This window comes from Dufourea novaeangliae, unplaced genomic scaffold, assembly GCF_001272555.1.
Source record: "Dufourea novaeangliae isolate 0120121106 unplaced genomic scaffold, ASM127255v1 scaffold393, whole genome shotgun sequence".
Taxonomy (NCBI): Eukaryota; Metazoa; Arthropoda; class Insecta; order Hymenoptera; family Halictidae; genus Dufourea; species Dufourea novaeangliae.
Window position 1 is genome coordinate 151,784 of NW_015374263.1, and position 15,083 is coordinate 166,866.

The 15,083-nt window shown below is 32.8% G+C and overlaps 2 protein-coding genes across 2 annotated transcripts; both read left to right on the plus strand.

The window, feature by feature from the left end:
• Nucleotides 1-1,840: 1,840 nt before the first annotated feature.
• Nucleotides 1,841-3,422, plus strand: LOC107192643 (signal recognition particle receptor subunit beta). Its single transcript, XM_015581950.1, has 4 exons — nucleotides 1,841-2,011; nucleotides 2,640-2,806; nucleotides 2,881-3,020; nucleotides 3,089-3,422. Exons 1-4 carry the CDS (start codon nucleotides 1,918-1,920, stop codon nucleotides 3,420-3,422), a joined length of 735 nt encoding a protein of 244 aa, XP_015437436.1. The 5' UTR covers nucleotides 1,841-1,917.
• A 5,105-nt stretch (nucleotides 3,423-8,527) lies between these two features.
• Nucleotides 8,528-11,542, plus strand: LOC107192640 (jerky protein homolog-like). Its single transcript, XM_015581947.1, has 2 exons — nucleotides 8,528-9,921; nucleotides 11,218-11,542. The coding sequence occupies exons 1-2, from the start codon at nucleotides 8,528-8,530 to the stop codon at nucleotides 11,540-11,542; spliced, it is 1,719 nt and encodes a 572-aa protein (XP_015437433.1).
• Nucleotides 11,543-15,083: the final 3,541 nt, after the last annotated feature.

The window sequence follows — 15,083 nt, forward strand, 5'->3', positions numbered from 1 at the left end:
GAACCCTTTAGTTCCTCGTTTCATTGGTGCATTATCAATGACGTGTCAATTTTCTGGCCACATTTCAAAGAATCTACTTTCATCCGGGATTTCTTTTTTCTCCAATTTCTTGTAAAGTCTTTTCTAGATTTTTATCGTCTTATGGTATTTAATTTAACAAGGAAATAATCTTGAAAAATTCTGGTCTTGAAATGTATTATGAATGAATGACGTGTATGGAATTAATGTTCATTCTCTTTTTGCGTACGTGTCATATGAAAGTATGGCGTTATCGCTACACAGACTGAGAATGTATATGCAAATTCTACTCTACAAAGATTGTTTTACAGTGTTCATGGACACATTTAATTTAATTGTTAAAGTGTTTCTTAAGATAAAAGTAAAATTAAGTCTTCAGGTATTTTTGTTTCGCTGTGTGTCACATGTTTATGTACACGACAAATACATATGTAATTAGTAGCCTATTTAGTTATGAATTGAATAATATTGGGTTGTCTGTAATATATGGAAAAGGACGGTGCAAGGGTAGAGCCACAATTAAAAGCTTCTTAAAACAATGATATGAGCTTATCTTCGAAACTTCTTATGAAAGTACACATAGCTCACAATTAACAACCTACTTTAATGGTCTGTAACGTCACGATAAAGAGCGATTTCAACTCTGTTGTAATTTATTACCGTTGTAAATTATTGGGATTTAATTGAGGGTATTTGTGCTTTAAATCTTGTGCTTTAAAAAAGTGTTGCGGGAAATCGTCGAAAAATCAATTTTTCAGTGCCTCATTAATCAGGATAGTAAAACAAAATTTTTATTCTAAAATGTGCGTTTTAAAATTTTTAATTACTACTAAAAAAAGGATCATAATTTATGACATGACATTCGGCGATCGGCTTTGAACACAAAGGATAATGAGATCAAGGATACTTTGTACAAAGCGGGAAATTAGTGGGTTTGGAATTTTAAAAAGAACCACTTTTTTCCCACTCCTCACTTCAATTACTATTTCAGCGAAATAGAATAATCACCGCATCGAATTATATTCCATTATGACATTTGGAAAATTTTTTAAATGAAAAACAGAAGCATAAAATACTACATACCTCGATGCAGCCTCCAAAATTTGTTATTCCAATTCGTTTTAGATGGAAAGCATTACTGTACGGTGTCTTAGATTTTTGCCGCCTTTTTCTTGTAATTTTGAAATCTAAGGTGCTTTCGTAAATGCCATCTATGATCCTTCCGTCAATTTTACAATGGTACTAGAGTTTATGGAATATTCGACAGATATTGCCAATTAAATAATAGATAAGAGATTTCTTTATGGAGAAAATAAAAATAAATGTATACAAGGCGTCATGTGCTATTTGGGTTTGAAGCTCCTTGAATGTTTATATAGATTAACGACGGTAGGTAGACAATATATAAAAAATGTTAACAAATTGTAAATGACAATTGATCGGACGGGATTCCGTTTACGATAGCCGGTTTCTTTGGTGATTTTCGAAACATACTTATAGCCCAGATAGCACATGACGCCTAATGACGCCTTAAAGGCGGCTTAAAGGCGCCTCAGACCTAAAATAGACGTAAAATGGGCGTCTTCGAAACGTAATGTGCTATCTGGGAGTCTATTTGTAATAAAATTCGTATATTCTTCGTATTTGTAATAAAATCTTGTATATTCATTTTATTATAAATTTCAAATGGTGTATGTCTTTTATATATTTAGCGTGAATAAAATGTTTATTTAAAAAATTGCATATTTTAAAGTACCACTGTATTAGGGTAGATGGCGTCCATCCACATTCAGTCCGTGTCATCTGCTTACGCACGAAATTGAATAACGTATACGATTGTTGTGATTCCAAAAAAAGTCAGCATATGTGATCTACAATTAATATAGTAACACTAGAACAATGGAAAAACATGTAAAGCCATTACCAGGTCATGATGTAGACTCAGAGTTTATGGGCATAATAGTTGCTTTGATAGCGACTATCATAACCATAGGTAATGGACACATTTTTGTAGGTTATGGTCATTTTACGTTTCGTACATAATGTGGGAATAAATGATATTTATGTATTAAAAGATACACAATATGAGACTATAATTTGTCATTTATGCGAGAAATATATTCTATGCTTATTTATTATCACATTATTCAAAACAATATCACAGTTTTTATTTCTGCAGCTGAGGAAATCTAAATATACATTTGATTAAGATTATAAACGGGTTACATACATTTGTAAATTATATATACAAAATGAGATTCATTAATACCATTTAAATGACTTTATTGTACGGTCATTTCAATGACACTACTGAATTTCATGCACAGTCTCTTAGTGTGATTTATCAAGTCCAAAAAAGCATTAGACTTATTCATTTAAAGCAAATGTATGTCATAGTATCTACAATAGTTATGGAAGAATACAATGACAGATACAAGAAATATAACAAACATGAAGTTGTTATTGTATATACAAAACAAAAATAGGTACATCTTTTAATTTCCCTGAACTTAACCCAGAATATCTGCAGATCTAACTCTATATTGTATCTTTGATATGAGTAAGCCAAGTGCAAGCATTACCATATTGTTTGTAAGCCTCTACTCTGTTTTTTTGTTCAGTGTTATTTGTCATATGGCGCAGGAAGAAATCCATAGGAAACAGTATACTTTTAACTGGCCTCTGTGATGCTGGTAAAACACTAATATTTGCGCGTCTATTATATGGCAAGTTTGTCAAAACTTACACATCTGTGGATAAAAATTCAGAAGAACTTGTAATTAACGATGTAAGTCTTTACAAATACATGTTGTAAAAGCACACACCTGTAGTATAGGCATTTATAGCTGCTTGTACATTTAGCATTCCTTAAGAATTGTCGACATTCCTGGAAATGAGCGTTTGCGCTACAAATACTTTGATCAGTTTAAGTCATCCGCAAAAGGTCTTGTCTATGTAATTGATTCTGTGACGTTCCAAAAGGGTATACGTGATGTGGCAGAGTAAGTAGATACAAGTGATTAGACATCACATCCTACAACAGATACAATAGAAAACCTTTGTTTTTCAGATACTTGTATAATATATTGTCTGACCCTGCTGTGCAACGAAAACCTGTCCTTATACTGTGTAATAAGCAAGATCAACCTATGGCAAAGGGTTCCTCTGTTATAAATACCTTATTAGAGAAGGAAATGAACTTGTTGCGTATGACAAAAACAAGTCAACTGGAAGCAACAGATCCATCATCAGAAAATGTCTACCTTGGTAAAGAGGGAAAAGATTTTGAATTTTCCCAGTTGGATACACATATAGAATTTGCAGAATGCAGTGCATTTAATAAAGATGCTGATACCCCAGCTGATATTGAACAATTAAACAATTGGTTAAAGAAAATTGCATAAACATGTATACTTATTTCTTTAAAATAAATTATTTGTTTATAATTTTCTAAATTGTTTCATTATTCTCCTATGGTAGATAAGATTTATGTGATTGGATTCTTTGTTTTCCTATTTAGATCTTGTAATTTAGCATTCCTCTAACTAAACTTTTAGATTTTTATTTACTTATAATCTAAATTTTGGTCAGTTCCTCATATTTATGAGTAGAGACAGTGGTTAGATAAATAATATACAATTTAAATAAGAACACTTACATGTCAAAAACAATCTTTAGATAATATGTTAAATTCTGTAACTAATTACATATCATAGACATATTTGTACTTCATATTATTATACACTTATAATTATACATTTATTCTAACCTAGCGACAGTATTGTGTTGCTTGTCGAAGTCAGAGAACAGAAATGAATTAATATTTTAAACTTTTATAACAGTCAACAGATTCAAACATTGACTTCTATGTTTTGCTCGATATTAAGTGTAAATAATGCTAACGACTAAATTTTTCGTGCATCTGTTAAGAAAGCACTTCTTCCGATGATCAATTACCGACGCAACTACACGAAAAGAAGCGGCTTGTAAATTTTGAATCAATAGTCATTTCATTTAAGCATTTCTAATACATTTCTTGCTTTTAAATGAAAAATGTGCTTCCTTTTTCTTTATCATCGAAATACAGAGAATTATTTTTTAATTTATAAAATGTACAAGTACGTTTAAACATTATAATAAATGAAAAATGACTAGTAGCACTAGGTTAGGTAAAGGTTTAATCACCTTTAAATACAATTATGGTGATAAAAGAAATTTTTTTAAAAGTTTCAAGAAATTTCATTGTTTTATGCTTGTATACAAAAGTAGTCACTGTATACTTTTGTTTTATAAACTGAATCATTTATTCAGTTTATTTCAATGTTTTAAAAAGGAGTAAGTTTTCAGTTCATAAATTAAGTAATGTTTAATAAATAGTCCCTAATTAACCACTAATAGTTGATGTGATAATAAAAAAATGTAATTAACAAAAATATATTGTATTGGGATTTCAAACTTGAATGTATTGTCTACTGGCAATCTCAAATATAATCAAGTTTAAAATTATGGTATGGCAGTGCATCAAATTTTTGCAGTGAATATAAGAAAAAAATTATAAAACATTGTACATATGCATATTTGTATTAGTCCATTCCAGTATATTGACCCTCGGTCAATAAAGACATGTTTTTCAAATCAAAGTTGTCTTCTTTAAAAAAAGTCCAGAATTTCCTAACGAGTTCTTCAGAGCTCCACGAGCGAGGACTCCGCCTGATTTTTCTCCTTTAAAAGAAATCCCTGGAAAAGGCCGCAACAGTTCATAATATTGTTGCGTATCCACCCTACACTTTGCCATATAAAGGTGCCCTTAGGCACACATAGTTTTTGTTATACAGTTGCCAGCCATGCTTGGCTCTAATGACAGACGGATTTAATTAACCTTTTAACTGCAACTAACATATACATATATTAATATATACATATAGTGCTCTCCGGATATATGTCCACCGCTCGGGACAGTGCCTGGCCATATATCCGGAAAAGTGGATTTCCGAGAATTGGCCGACATTATTTAACTCCACCTCACTCTGCCGTGTGTGCATCATGGGAGAGGGAGAAGTAGGCAGTGCGTGTGAGACAGAATAGATAGAGAAATAACAGCGTAGAGCAGTGTTACCGAAACTTTTTTGGATCATACCTCACCTCAACGCCTCACAGATCTCGATGCACCCACAGCTTAAATAGTAAACCACGTTCTGAAAAAGTTTAACACTAATAGTTGCTTCAAATAAAAAAGGCACATACAGTTGGTCACAAAAGTATTCGAATACCCTTTAAAACGGAACAACTTTTTTTAAATTGGTCCATATGACTTGAGTTCTTTTGTGATGTTAGGAATATTAGTTTACTAAATGATGTGTAAAAAAAATTTGCAACAGTTGAATACAAACGATTAAACATGTTGACAATCAGTTTTTCGCGACTTTTGACCTACAACTGTAGTAAATCTATCAATTCTTATAACTTTTAATGCCTGTCGCTCGTTTCTGTAACGACCGATTTTAATGAAAGTTTCAGCATGTGTATAACTAATATAAATCTGTCATATGTATTTATTAAATTTTCATTATAGCCTCAGATTAAAAAGTTGTAAAAAGCGGCTTTTACTATTTTCTTCGCGATTCCGACCAATTGCACCTTTTTCACTTTTTTTACACATCATTTAATAAACTAATGTCCCTAACTTCACAAAAGAACTCAAGTCATTTGGACCAATTTTAAAAAAGTTATAAAACTTGTTGATGCGGTGACGAAGGTCAATGATTTGCTAATTGCCCCCTAAAATATTCAAATTGCCCCTCGGTGCGGCGTACACTCCACGTTGGGAAACATTGGTGTAGAATCAAGTCATTTCTTAGTCCTAATCCTAATAATTATATGTTTAGTTTAGTTTTTATTAATAAATTGTTGGAAGAACATAATTGCACTAAAAATTCAATCAATTGGCAACCAAGCTTGGGTATAATTGAAATAAAATATTGTAAAAATGATTATTTAAATTTAACACAAAATACAGTTGTATTTGTCCTGTTATTTTTAAAATAAAAATAATTAAATGATATAAAGTGATTGAAATGATTAGTTATTTTAAACTGTTACTTTATCTTATTTCAATTAAAATGTACTCTAGCCTGCTAGTAACACATGGTATCGATACGTTAGAAATTATGTTATATGCTAGGCAATTAGATGACCAAATTATAGAACATTCGTTCTATTATTCCGAGGTATAAGTGCCGTGGGATATATTCCATAGTGTCACAGACCTGTTACCAGAAGGCATCCTCGCGTTTTCCATGCCGTGACAAAATCCTTAAGACAAAATGTTCATTCTGAACTTTCACTCATCTATTTTAAAAAACATTCTTGTTAGATTCGATAGTTTGATAACCCAACACCGCCACTAGCCGTCACCCGCCAAGAGCTTTAGTCAGGCTCATTGGGTTCGCTCACTACACGATGAGGTTTACCTCGCAAGGCCAGGCCTCGGGGTAAACCTCATCGTGTATGGCCTGGTTTACGGAACCTTATGTAGGTTAAGTTCCCAACATAAAACTTTAAATACCTGAATAGAGCCCATGAAGTAAGAATAAGGAGACTTATCTGCATGGATTGAAAGTGGTCACAAAAAGTGTTCTGTACGTGGCTGGGTTCGCCAAATGGAATAACTTGGACTTTTTAGTCGCCATCTTGAAATTGTAATGACAGATGATGAGATAAAAGGTTAACAATACATGGTTACAGTAGGACGCGTGATAATGAAACATTGAAAAAAAAAATAATCTTATAAATCTTTAAACGGAAGTTGTTTAAGTGTGTAAGTAAAAAAGAAAGTATATATATAAATTAAATGTGAAAGAATGAAATTCTATACTGTATACAACTATGTTTACATTAATGAAAGTTAATATTCAACAAAGTTAAAATTGAAATAAATATACATATTGCTGCAATGAAAAGGAAGTAACAATATTGGAAGGATCATAATACATGATATTTATTTATACAATACAAATAATTATAAAAGAAACAAGATCACAAAAAAATCAGTTTTGACTAAAAGTGGTGGAACGCAATAATTTTAAAAACTTGAAAGATAATTTAGAGTTGACCATTACACTCCCTACCACAGAATAGAGTTATTCAAGAGGAAATGAAATGTTTTTTGCTTTCTAAAAGATAGAAAATAATTGTAGTATAAGAAAGACAATTGCTTTTTTGCAAAATAGATAGGTTATTTACATAGATAATAAAATTCATTCTCTTTCAAAATTGATTTTAATTGTAAGTATATCTGTAATGTATAATCTTTCAAAATTTATTGTAATTGTAAGTATTGAGGAATTAAATGAATCTTTAAAAATTGTTGTTGAATTACAAAAATAATGAAATATTGATTAAGTCGGGGCAGTTTAAGTTTAATTGTAATATGTAATAGATATTTCAATACTTTAATTCATCTTAGATTTTAAAATCTTATTACTAGACCGTGGATTTTATGCATTTATAGCCTATGGGGCTTTGTGAAATACAATAAAAGAATATATTATCATCAGATCCAACATCGTTAATATTTTATTTTTAATCCAATAAGATATTTAAAGGAGAAAGAATGAATCACTTTATGAATCACTTTACAAAATGTTATTTTGCATAAAAAGCTGCAGACTACTTATTACTATTAATGCGATATAAACAATAACACACGAGGTATGATACTAATCAATTGTAAATTATGTACATAAGAGTGTGTGTGTGTATATGTATAAATTTTTATTATATAATTAATTACGTAATTGTATACAACACATAAAATATTATTGAAATAAAAAATGTGTTAGAATAAGAAAAATGGAAGCCATTGTAACTCCATAGGGGATCAATAAACACTTACTCACATAATAAACAAGTTATTTTTATTATTTGATTTTAGACATTTGAACTACATTTATGCTAAAAAAAGTGCTATAATTTTCTTCTAAACCTTATAGTATCATATGATTATAAATAATATTGTAACCAAACTATACTCACTTTAAAATGAATTATCAAATTTATTATAAATACTAACATTCATGTACAATTTGCAACACAACGCACTAAACATAATATGCAATAATATGTAGTATTATATACGAAACTTCAAGATGACAACGAAATGGTTCAAGTTATTCTACATATTTGGTGAACCTAGCCACGTACGGAACATTTTTCGTGACCAACTTTTTTTCTCTATATCATCGAAATAAGTCTCCTTACTGTTACTTCATGATAGAGCCTTACCAGCTGACCATTGGCACCCTCAAAAAACACATGGACGTTTACAAATAGGAAGGGGTCCCCTGAAAGTTTGAACCAAAAATCATTCGTTCGTTATCAAACCTCCGCCGTTATTAAACCTCCTTTCGCAGATCCAGAGAAAGCAGTTTGTAGTAATATTTGGACATTTTCGAACATTTTCGGAAAATACACCAAGTATTTGTGTCGTACAGTGAAGAAAATTTTTGTGATGGCATCTTCGGGAAAGAGACATACCGTGACTGTGGAGAAACGTTTGGAGATTCTACGGAAGTTAGAAGAGGGTTTCAGTGTCGATGATGTTGCAGTTGAGTATGGTGTGAGTAAAAGAACTATAAGAAGATACAAGCATAAATCGGCACCTATCCGACAACTGTGCGAAAATCCGGCGCGTGCACAGACAAAGAGGCAACGGGCATCTGTGTATGAAACTATGGAAACCCGGTTATACGAGTGGGTCTTACAGAGGCAAGCTTTAGGAGATGTCCTAACGAATGGATTACTGCAGGACAAGGCGAAGGAACTCCAACAAGAATTTGGCAGTTCGTCGAGCTTTACGGCCAGTCAAGGGTGGCTCTCGCGCTTTAAAGCTAGATACGACATACGCCTAGGAAACGTGAATGAAGAGAGGGCTGATGCTAATGAATTAGCGGCAGAAAAATTCATCGACGAATTGGCAGAAATGTTACGTGACGAAGGTTTCGAAGATGACTGTATCTACAATATGGGCGTGTCGAGTTTAATGTGGAAAGCTCTTCCGTCGAAAGCATTAGTTCATCGGGGCGTGCTACGAGCGAACAGTGGAAAAGTTAAAAAGGACCATGTGACTGTGGCATTCTGTGCCAATTCCACGGGTACACATAATTTACCTCTGCTTTTCGTGTATAAATACGCCAATCCGAGAGCATTGAAACACTGTAAAGAGAATTTACCAGTTGTGTATACACACCAATACAATAGTTGGATTAATGAACAGATATTTACTGACTGGTACATAAACCATTTTAAAGAAAGTGTAAGGGAGTATCAGTTGCGTGATCACCGTGCGAAAAAGGTACTTCTTCTAGTTGACAATTTTAAATGGCATATAATTCCCGAAGAGCTTCGGGAAGACGATCACTTCAAATTAATTTTTCTGCCCCCTAACACCGCTTCGATTATACAACCGATGGACCAAGGTGTAATCGTCAAATGCAAACAATTATTCCGACATCAGTTACTGAGACAAGTACTCCAATATCCTGGCGGCATCAACGAATTTTATTTAGATTATGACATTAAGGATTCTATTGATATTATCGCAAATTCGTGGAGCAATGTAACACCTGAAGATATTCGAAATTCGTGGAGGAGACTTTTGAGACATCAGTATTCATCTGAACATCCCGAGGCGAATCCAGAGAGTTTCAGAGGCACTAGAGAACAGACTTGGAAAACTGAAGAAAATCTAAATCAGGAGAAAGTAACTGAGTGGTTTATGGAATGCGAAAGCGAAGAGTCCACTGTATATGACACTATAGGACCAGCAGAAGAAACAATGGTCATAGAACCCGAATGTATTATAGAGGAGGAAGAAATAGACGATATGTTCCGCAATCTGGAAAAGTGGGCTAGCACAGAACCCGAATATATTAAATATCATACGAAAATTCTGATAGACTATTTCAATAAAAAATAATAATTCTATTATATACTATAGCTATTACTTTTTGGATTTCTCTTTCTCGTTTTTTATTGCTAATTTAGTTTTGCCTATATTATTTTTTTATTTCTTTTTCTCGCCTTTAATTCCTAATCTTATTTTATTTATTTTATTACATCAAAAGTTATTTTCTTATTATTATTATTTTATTACTATTTATCCTTATTCTTCTTATTTTTATTGTTATCATTATAATGAAACTTTTAAATACAGTCCAATTCAAAATGTACATGCAAGTATTATATCACTTATACCAAAACCTTCCACTTCCGTCAATTAAATATATTAATATTTACCTTAAAATTAATACAAATATGGTCATGCTTGGTATCATTTTGATCGTACTATACAGGGTGTTCCACGTAACTGGAACCACTTCGATTATTGCGTGAATAATGATTTTAGTGAAAAATGTTTCAGATAAAAATTGTATAGTTTCAAGAGGGACATGATGTAATTCGTTTTTTTGCAAGTACCTATAGCTTCCAGATAGTAAGTACGTATTAAAAATTATTTTGCAAATATCTCGTTAACTATTAGGTTCAGGACGTATAGAGGTCAACACATTTTTACTTGGAATTTGATACGCTATCGATGTATGGTACAAAAAATAGGTAATTCCGTTAAAAAGAAATCAAGGTGACCTTGAAATATCTGAAATGTCTCCACCCAAGAATAAAGCACGTACCTTATAAGATGTACACCTTGATGCTATTAAAGAGACACGTATCCAATTCATAAAGTTTATCGTTAAGTTATGATTCGAGGTGATCCAGTTAGTTGAGACTCTGACATAGTGATGGGTCTTTGTTTTCGAGTCGAGCGGCTCAAGCCAATGATCATCCCGGCTCGCCTCGAGCGAGGTAGAATAACAGCTTTATGAGGTCAGCGGAGACTCGAGGCTCTGGCCAGCCAAGTCTTACCGAGTAGAGATGTTATCCGACGAAGCGACATTTACTAATCGTGAGAAAATTAATTTGACAAGCATGCACTACTAGGCATCAGAAAATCCTCACTGGATGAGAGTAGTTGATCATCAATGTCGATGGGGCGTTAATGTGTGGTGTGTGGCATACTCGGCAATCAATTAATTGGACTACATTTTATTAATGAACGATTAACGGGACAAAAATATTCGAATTTTTTATGTGATATTTTATCAAGGTTATTAGAAAATGTACCATTAAATATCCGCACAGACCTGGTTGTCCCCCACATTATGCACACGTATCAAGGCAAGTGCTGGACAGACAATTCCCCAATCGATGCATCGGTCGTGGTGGAGAATTTCTGTGGCCACAACGTTCAACAGATCTAACGCCGCTAAACTACTTTCTATGGGGTACATTAAAAGATATAGTGTATCGTGAACCAACAACAACACCAGAGAATATGAAAGAACGAATTCGTGAAGCATGCAGTATACTTGCTGCGGAAACAATTCAGAGTGCAGTTTCCTCGTTGATTGATAGATTACATCAGTGTATTAATGTGAATGGACACCATTTCGAACACCTACGTTAGTGCTATCTTTACTGGTATTGAATCTCCAACTTGATATCACGCACAAACCATTCTCAAGAAACAAAGTGAAATTATTCGTTAATTATTAGATTTACGGCTAATAAAGGTCAGTACTTTTTTACTCAAAATTTAACGCTCTTCGATATTTTGGCATAATAAGTATAGCATTCCATTTAAAAAAACGAAGTTGACCTTGAAATCTCCGAAACGTCTTCACTAACAAAAAAAATATATGCATTACATGTAATGTATCCCTCCAAACCATACGATTTTTCTATAAAAAGGTTTTTCATACAATGCATACTTTAGAAGTTATTCAGGGTGAACAAGTTGCGTGGACCACCCTAGATTTAATAACATACAATTCGTATGACGACATAATGTATACATAAAAATTGTTTTCGTTACATTTTCCTGTTCATTCCCTTCCATTTTCTGACTTGCAAAGAGTGTGAAATAATCTCATACATTGCAAATACCGGGGCACCTATTACAGAATTGTCTCCAATTTTTCGGTTGAAAATTGTAGTTGGCGAAAATTAAGAACCATAAAAAATGCTAACAAATGCGAATTGCTTAATGAAATTTTAGTGACTAGATTTATATTTTTACAGTAATAACATATATTCATCAGTAGTATCCTTGCAATTTTTCAGAATTATTGATGGGATATGTCGTGTTTAAAAATATGAAAAATCAATTTTTTTGACGTTCCTTCCATAAAAAAGTAACTTATACCTTGAATGTTTGTATTTTTTTTATTAAGTGAGTACATACTCTGATATGAAATATTTTTATAATACTGTATTCATTATACTGTGAAGTATTTACTCCACTACCAACGACACTGTTACTTGGTGCAGCGCTATTTTGATATTTAACACTATTATATTTTTCTTTGTTAGTTTTTACTCTTTATAAATTTGATGTTACATATTTGATTTCTTAAAGGAATGGTATTGCAAAAAAGATGTAAGGGATGTTATAATAAATTTACATATTATAAATAAATAATACCCGTTTGCATATATTTCACTTTTCCACGTTAATGTATTTGCAAATTAATTATAATTAAACATGGTAAAGCACATACAGTAACATTGTAAATCAATATTTTGTAAAATACATAACATAATATGAAGCAATGAGTGCATTAATACATTGATCATTAAAACAATAAACATAATACAATTATTTTAATTCAAGCATATCCCAAGGATAATATAAGAAGCGAAGATAAGAAATTAATTGACTAAATATGGTACAGAAACAAGTGTACAGTAAAATGTATAAAATAATATAACGCTATCTAACATTAAGACATAAACTTAATCATTTCAATCAGTAAATACAGCATGATCAATTCCATACACATTTGATAGGGACGATTTGAAAATCGATAGTCTGCTTATTGATCTACTAGCTTCTTTCTCGTGGTAGAATTCGGCATTTGGTAACATTTTTTTATTAACAAAATTATAATTAAAGAAGTAAATAGGACTTCTGCTTTTATATTGTTACGAGGCGAGGGCTAAAGGGGTTTCTGGCTGTTATTATAGCCGAGGATCGTTTGTTTGAATTGTTGTTAGTTGTGAATCAGTCGGTGTCTATTTCATCACCGGGTTACCATTAGGAGGTTGATTTTCGTGGATCAGCCGATGCCTATTTCATCAACGGGTTACCACTAGGAATGTTAGTTGGCCTCGTAAATTTAAATTAAATTCAGTACACCTCGAGCGGTTAAGATGTACCTACAGGTTATATTGCTAGTTGTCGACTTATTCTGTAGGTTAAGGTTTGAATGAATCTACACAGAATTACAAATGAACCTTACAATACGTATATACTCAAAGTAATAAATGAGGACGTTACAATTGTTCTGTGTATGTGTTCGAATATAGAGAAACTAAGTCCTAGCTTGAATCTAATATTAAGGTTGTAATCGTACTGTGCTACTCGGTTTTGATGCATTGAGAAATGCTGAAGCCAGTTCTATGGAGGGATACGGAAATGCCTAACAGTAGACTAAAATACTGTACGTGAAGGGGACTCGTACCCGATCTTGTGTTGGATTCCGGGTTGTGGAATTGAGTGCAACATTTAATAAAACAATCTTGAAGAGTTTTATTCGACCACGCGTAACAGAGTTATCGTAAGAATCTAAGTTATACGGTTTGGAGTTCTCAAGTCTCCGTCGGAACCAGAATTGTCCCCTGTGTCTTTTCGGAAAGCTCATATACATATATGTAATACTGAAGATAGTCCAAATTATGTCATGCTTGAACATATTTTCAGCAGAAACAGGAAAAAAAGAATCTCCTCAATGTATTTATAACATTTTTGAAAAAGTCCGTTGAAAAGAGTAAAAATTAAAATTTTTATTCATGTGTAATCTATTCAGTGTGTTTACACTGTAACCAGAGCGTTGTTACAAGCCCGGGCCGTAGCAACGCGAGAGGCCGGCGAGTTTAGGTTTTCCAAGGAATATGGTATCAGTTTATTAGTAAGGTGCGCGGACGAATCTGATGCGAAATCGGAGAGCCACTGGGTTGGAAATACTCTTGGAAAAATGTAATGCACGGACGAACCTGATGCGAAATCAGGGAGCCGTTAGAAAATGTTAGTTAGTGCCTCGTAACCTTTGAATTTATAATTAATACAACTCGAGCGGTAAAGTTGTATTAGTGTGGGAACGGTCGACCTGATATTATTCTAAACTAGAGGAAACTAGTATATCGATAATACTACTGATTTCTGGATCGTGTTATGGATTCAAAATGAACTACACAGCTTTATAAAATAACAGTATAATTAATCAGTCTTTGGTTACAAATGTGTTGTGTAGTGTTGTCGCGTAGTAGTAAGTAATAATGAAATAATAGCTATTACCGAAATAAATAGGTGTTCGGTGTTAACGCACTGGCGATGCGGGGGTTGCGAATGGATTTTACGGAATAATGCCAAAGTAATAATTCTAGCCGGAATACAAATAAAATGTTCACGATTTACTAGAAGGTTAACTCGATTCGAAAGGGAACTTTAGCCCGATCTCACTAACGTAATGACCAACTCACAAGAACCGGACGCGATGTGACTTTAAAGGCGACAGTACAGTTTTCATCCCCCGAGGGTTGAAATCAACGGATTTATATAGGCCTAGAAATTGGTGGGGATGCTATGAAATTTCCATATAAGGAAATTTTTGACGGTTGAAGTTGCGTCACACTTCCTAGTTTTTTGGTTACCATGCCGTGGGAACGGGTTTGGAACAAGTAACAGTTCACGCCATCCATAATATTCAATATGCTTTGAAAATGAATTACATTGATATTTGCGTTTTGAAAAATCAGTAGAAAAAATGAAATTGTAAAGAATGATTTGCTATAATTATACAACATATATTGTTGATTAGAATTTATAATCATTAATATATTTATTGTTCTTCATTGTTCCTCATTATTTCTTTACTTTATACGCACTAGCATTTTTGTTTTTATGCAATTCATGTAATTAATATAAAATATACAGCCCAGATAGCACA

Excerpts from the sequence above, each read along its gene's own strand:
- LOC107192640 (XM_015581947.1), top strand. The coding sequence starts at position 8,528 with ATGGCATCTTCGGGAAAGAGACATACCGTGACTGTGGAGAAACGTTTG. Across the intron at positions 9,922-11,217 it reads ATGTTCCGCAATCTGGAAAA|ACCTGGTTGTCCCCCACATT; the intron begins GTGGGCTAGCAC and ends ATATCCGCACAG.
- LOC107192643 (XM_015581950.1), top strand. The coding sequence starts at position 1,918 with ATGGAAAAACATGTAAAGCCATTACCAGGTCATGATGTAGACTCAGAG. Across the intron at positions 2,807-2,880 it reads AAGAACTTGTAATTAACGAT|CATTCCTTAAGAATTGTCGA; the intron begins GTAAGTCTTTAC and ends TTGTACATTTAG. Across the intron at positions 3,021-3,088 it reads GGTATACGTGATGTGGCAGA|ATACTTGTATAATATATTGT; the intron begins GTAAGTAGATAC and ends TTTGTTTTTCAG.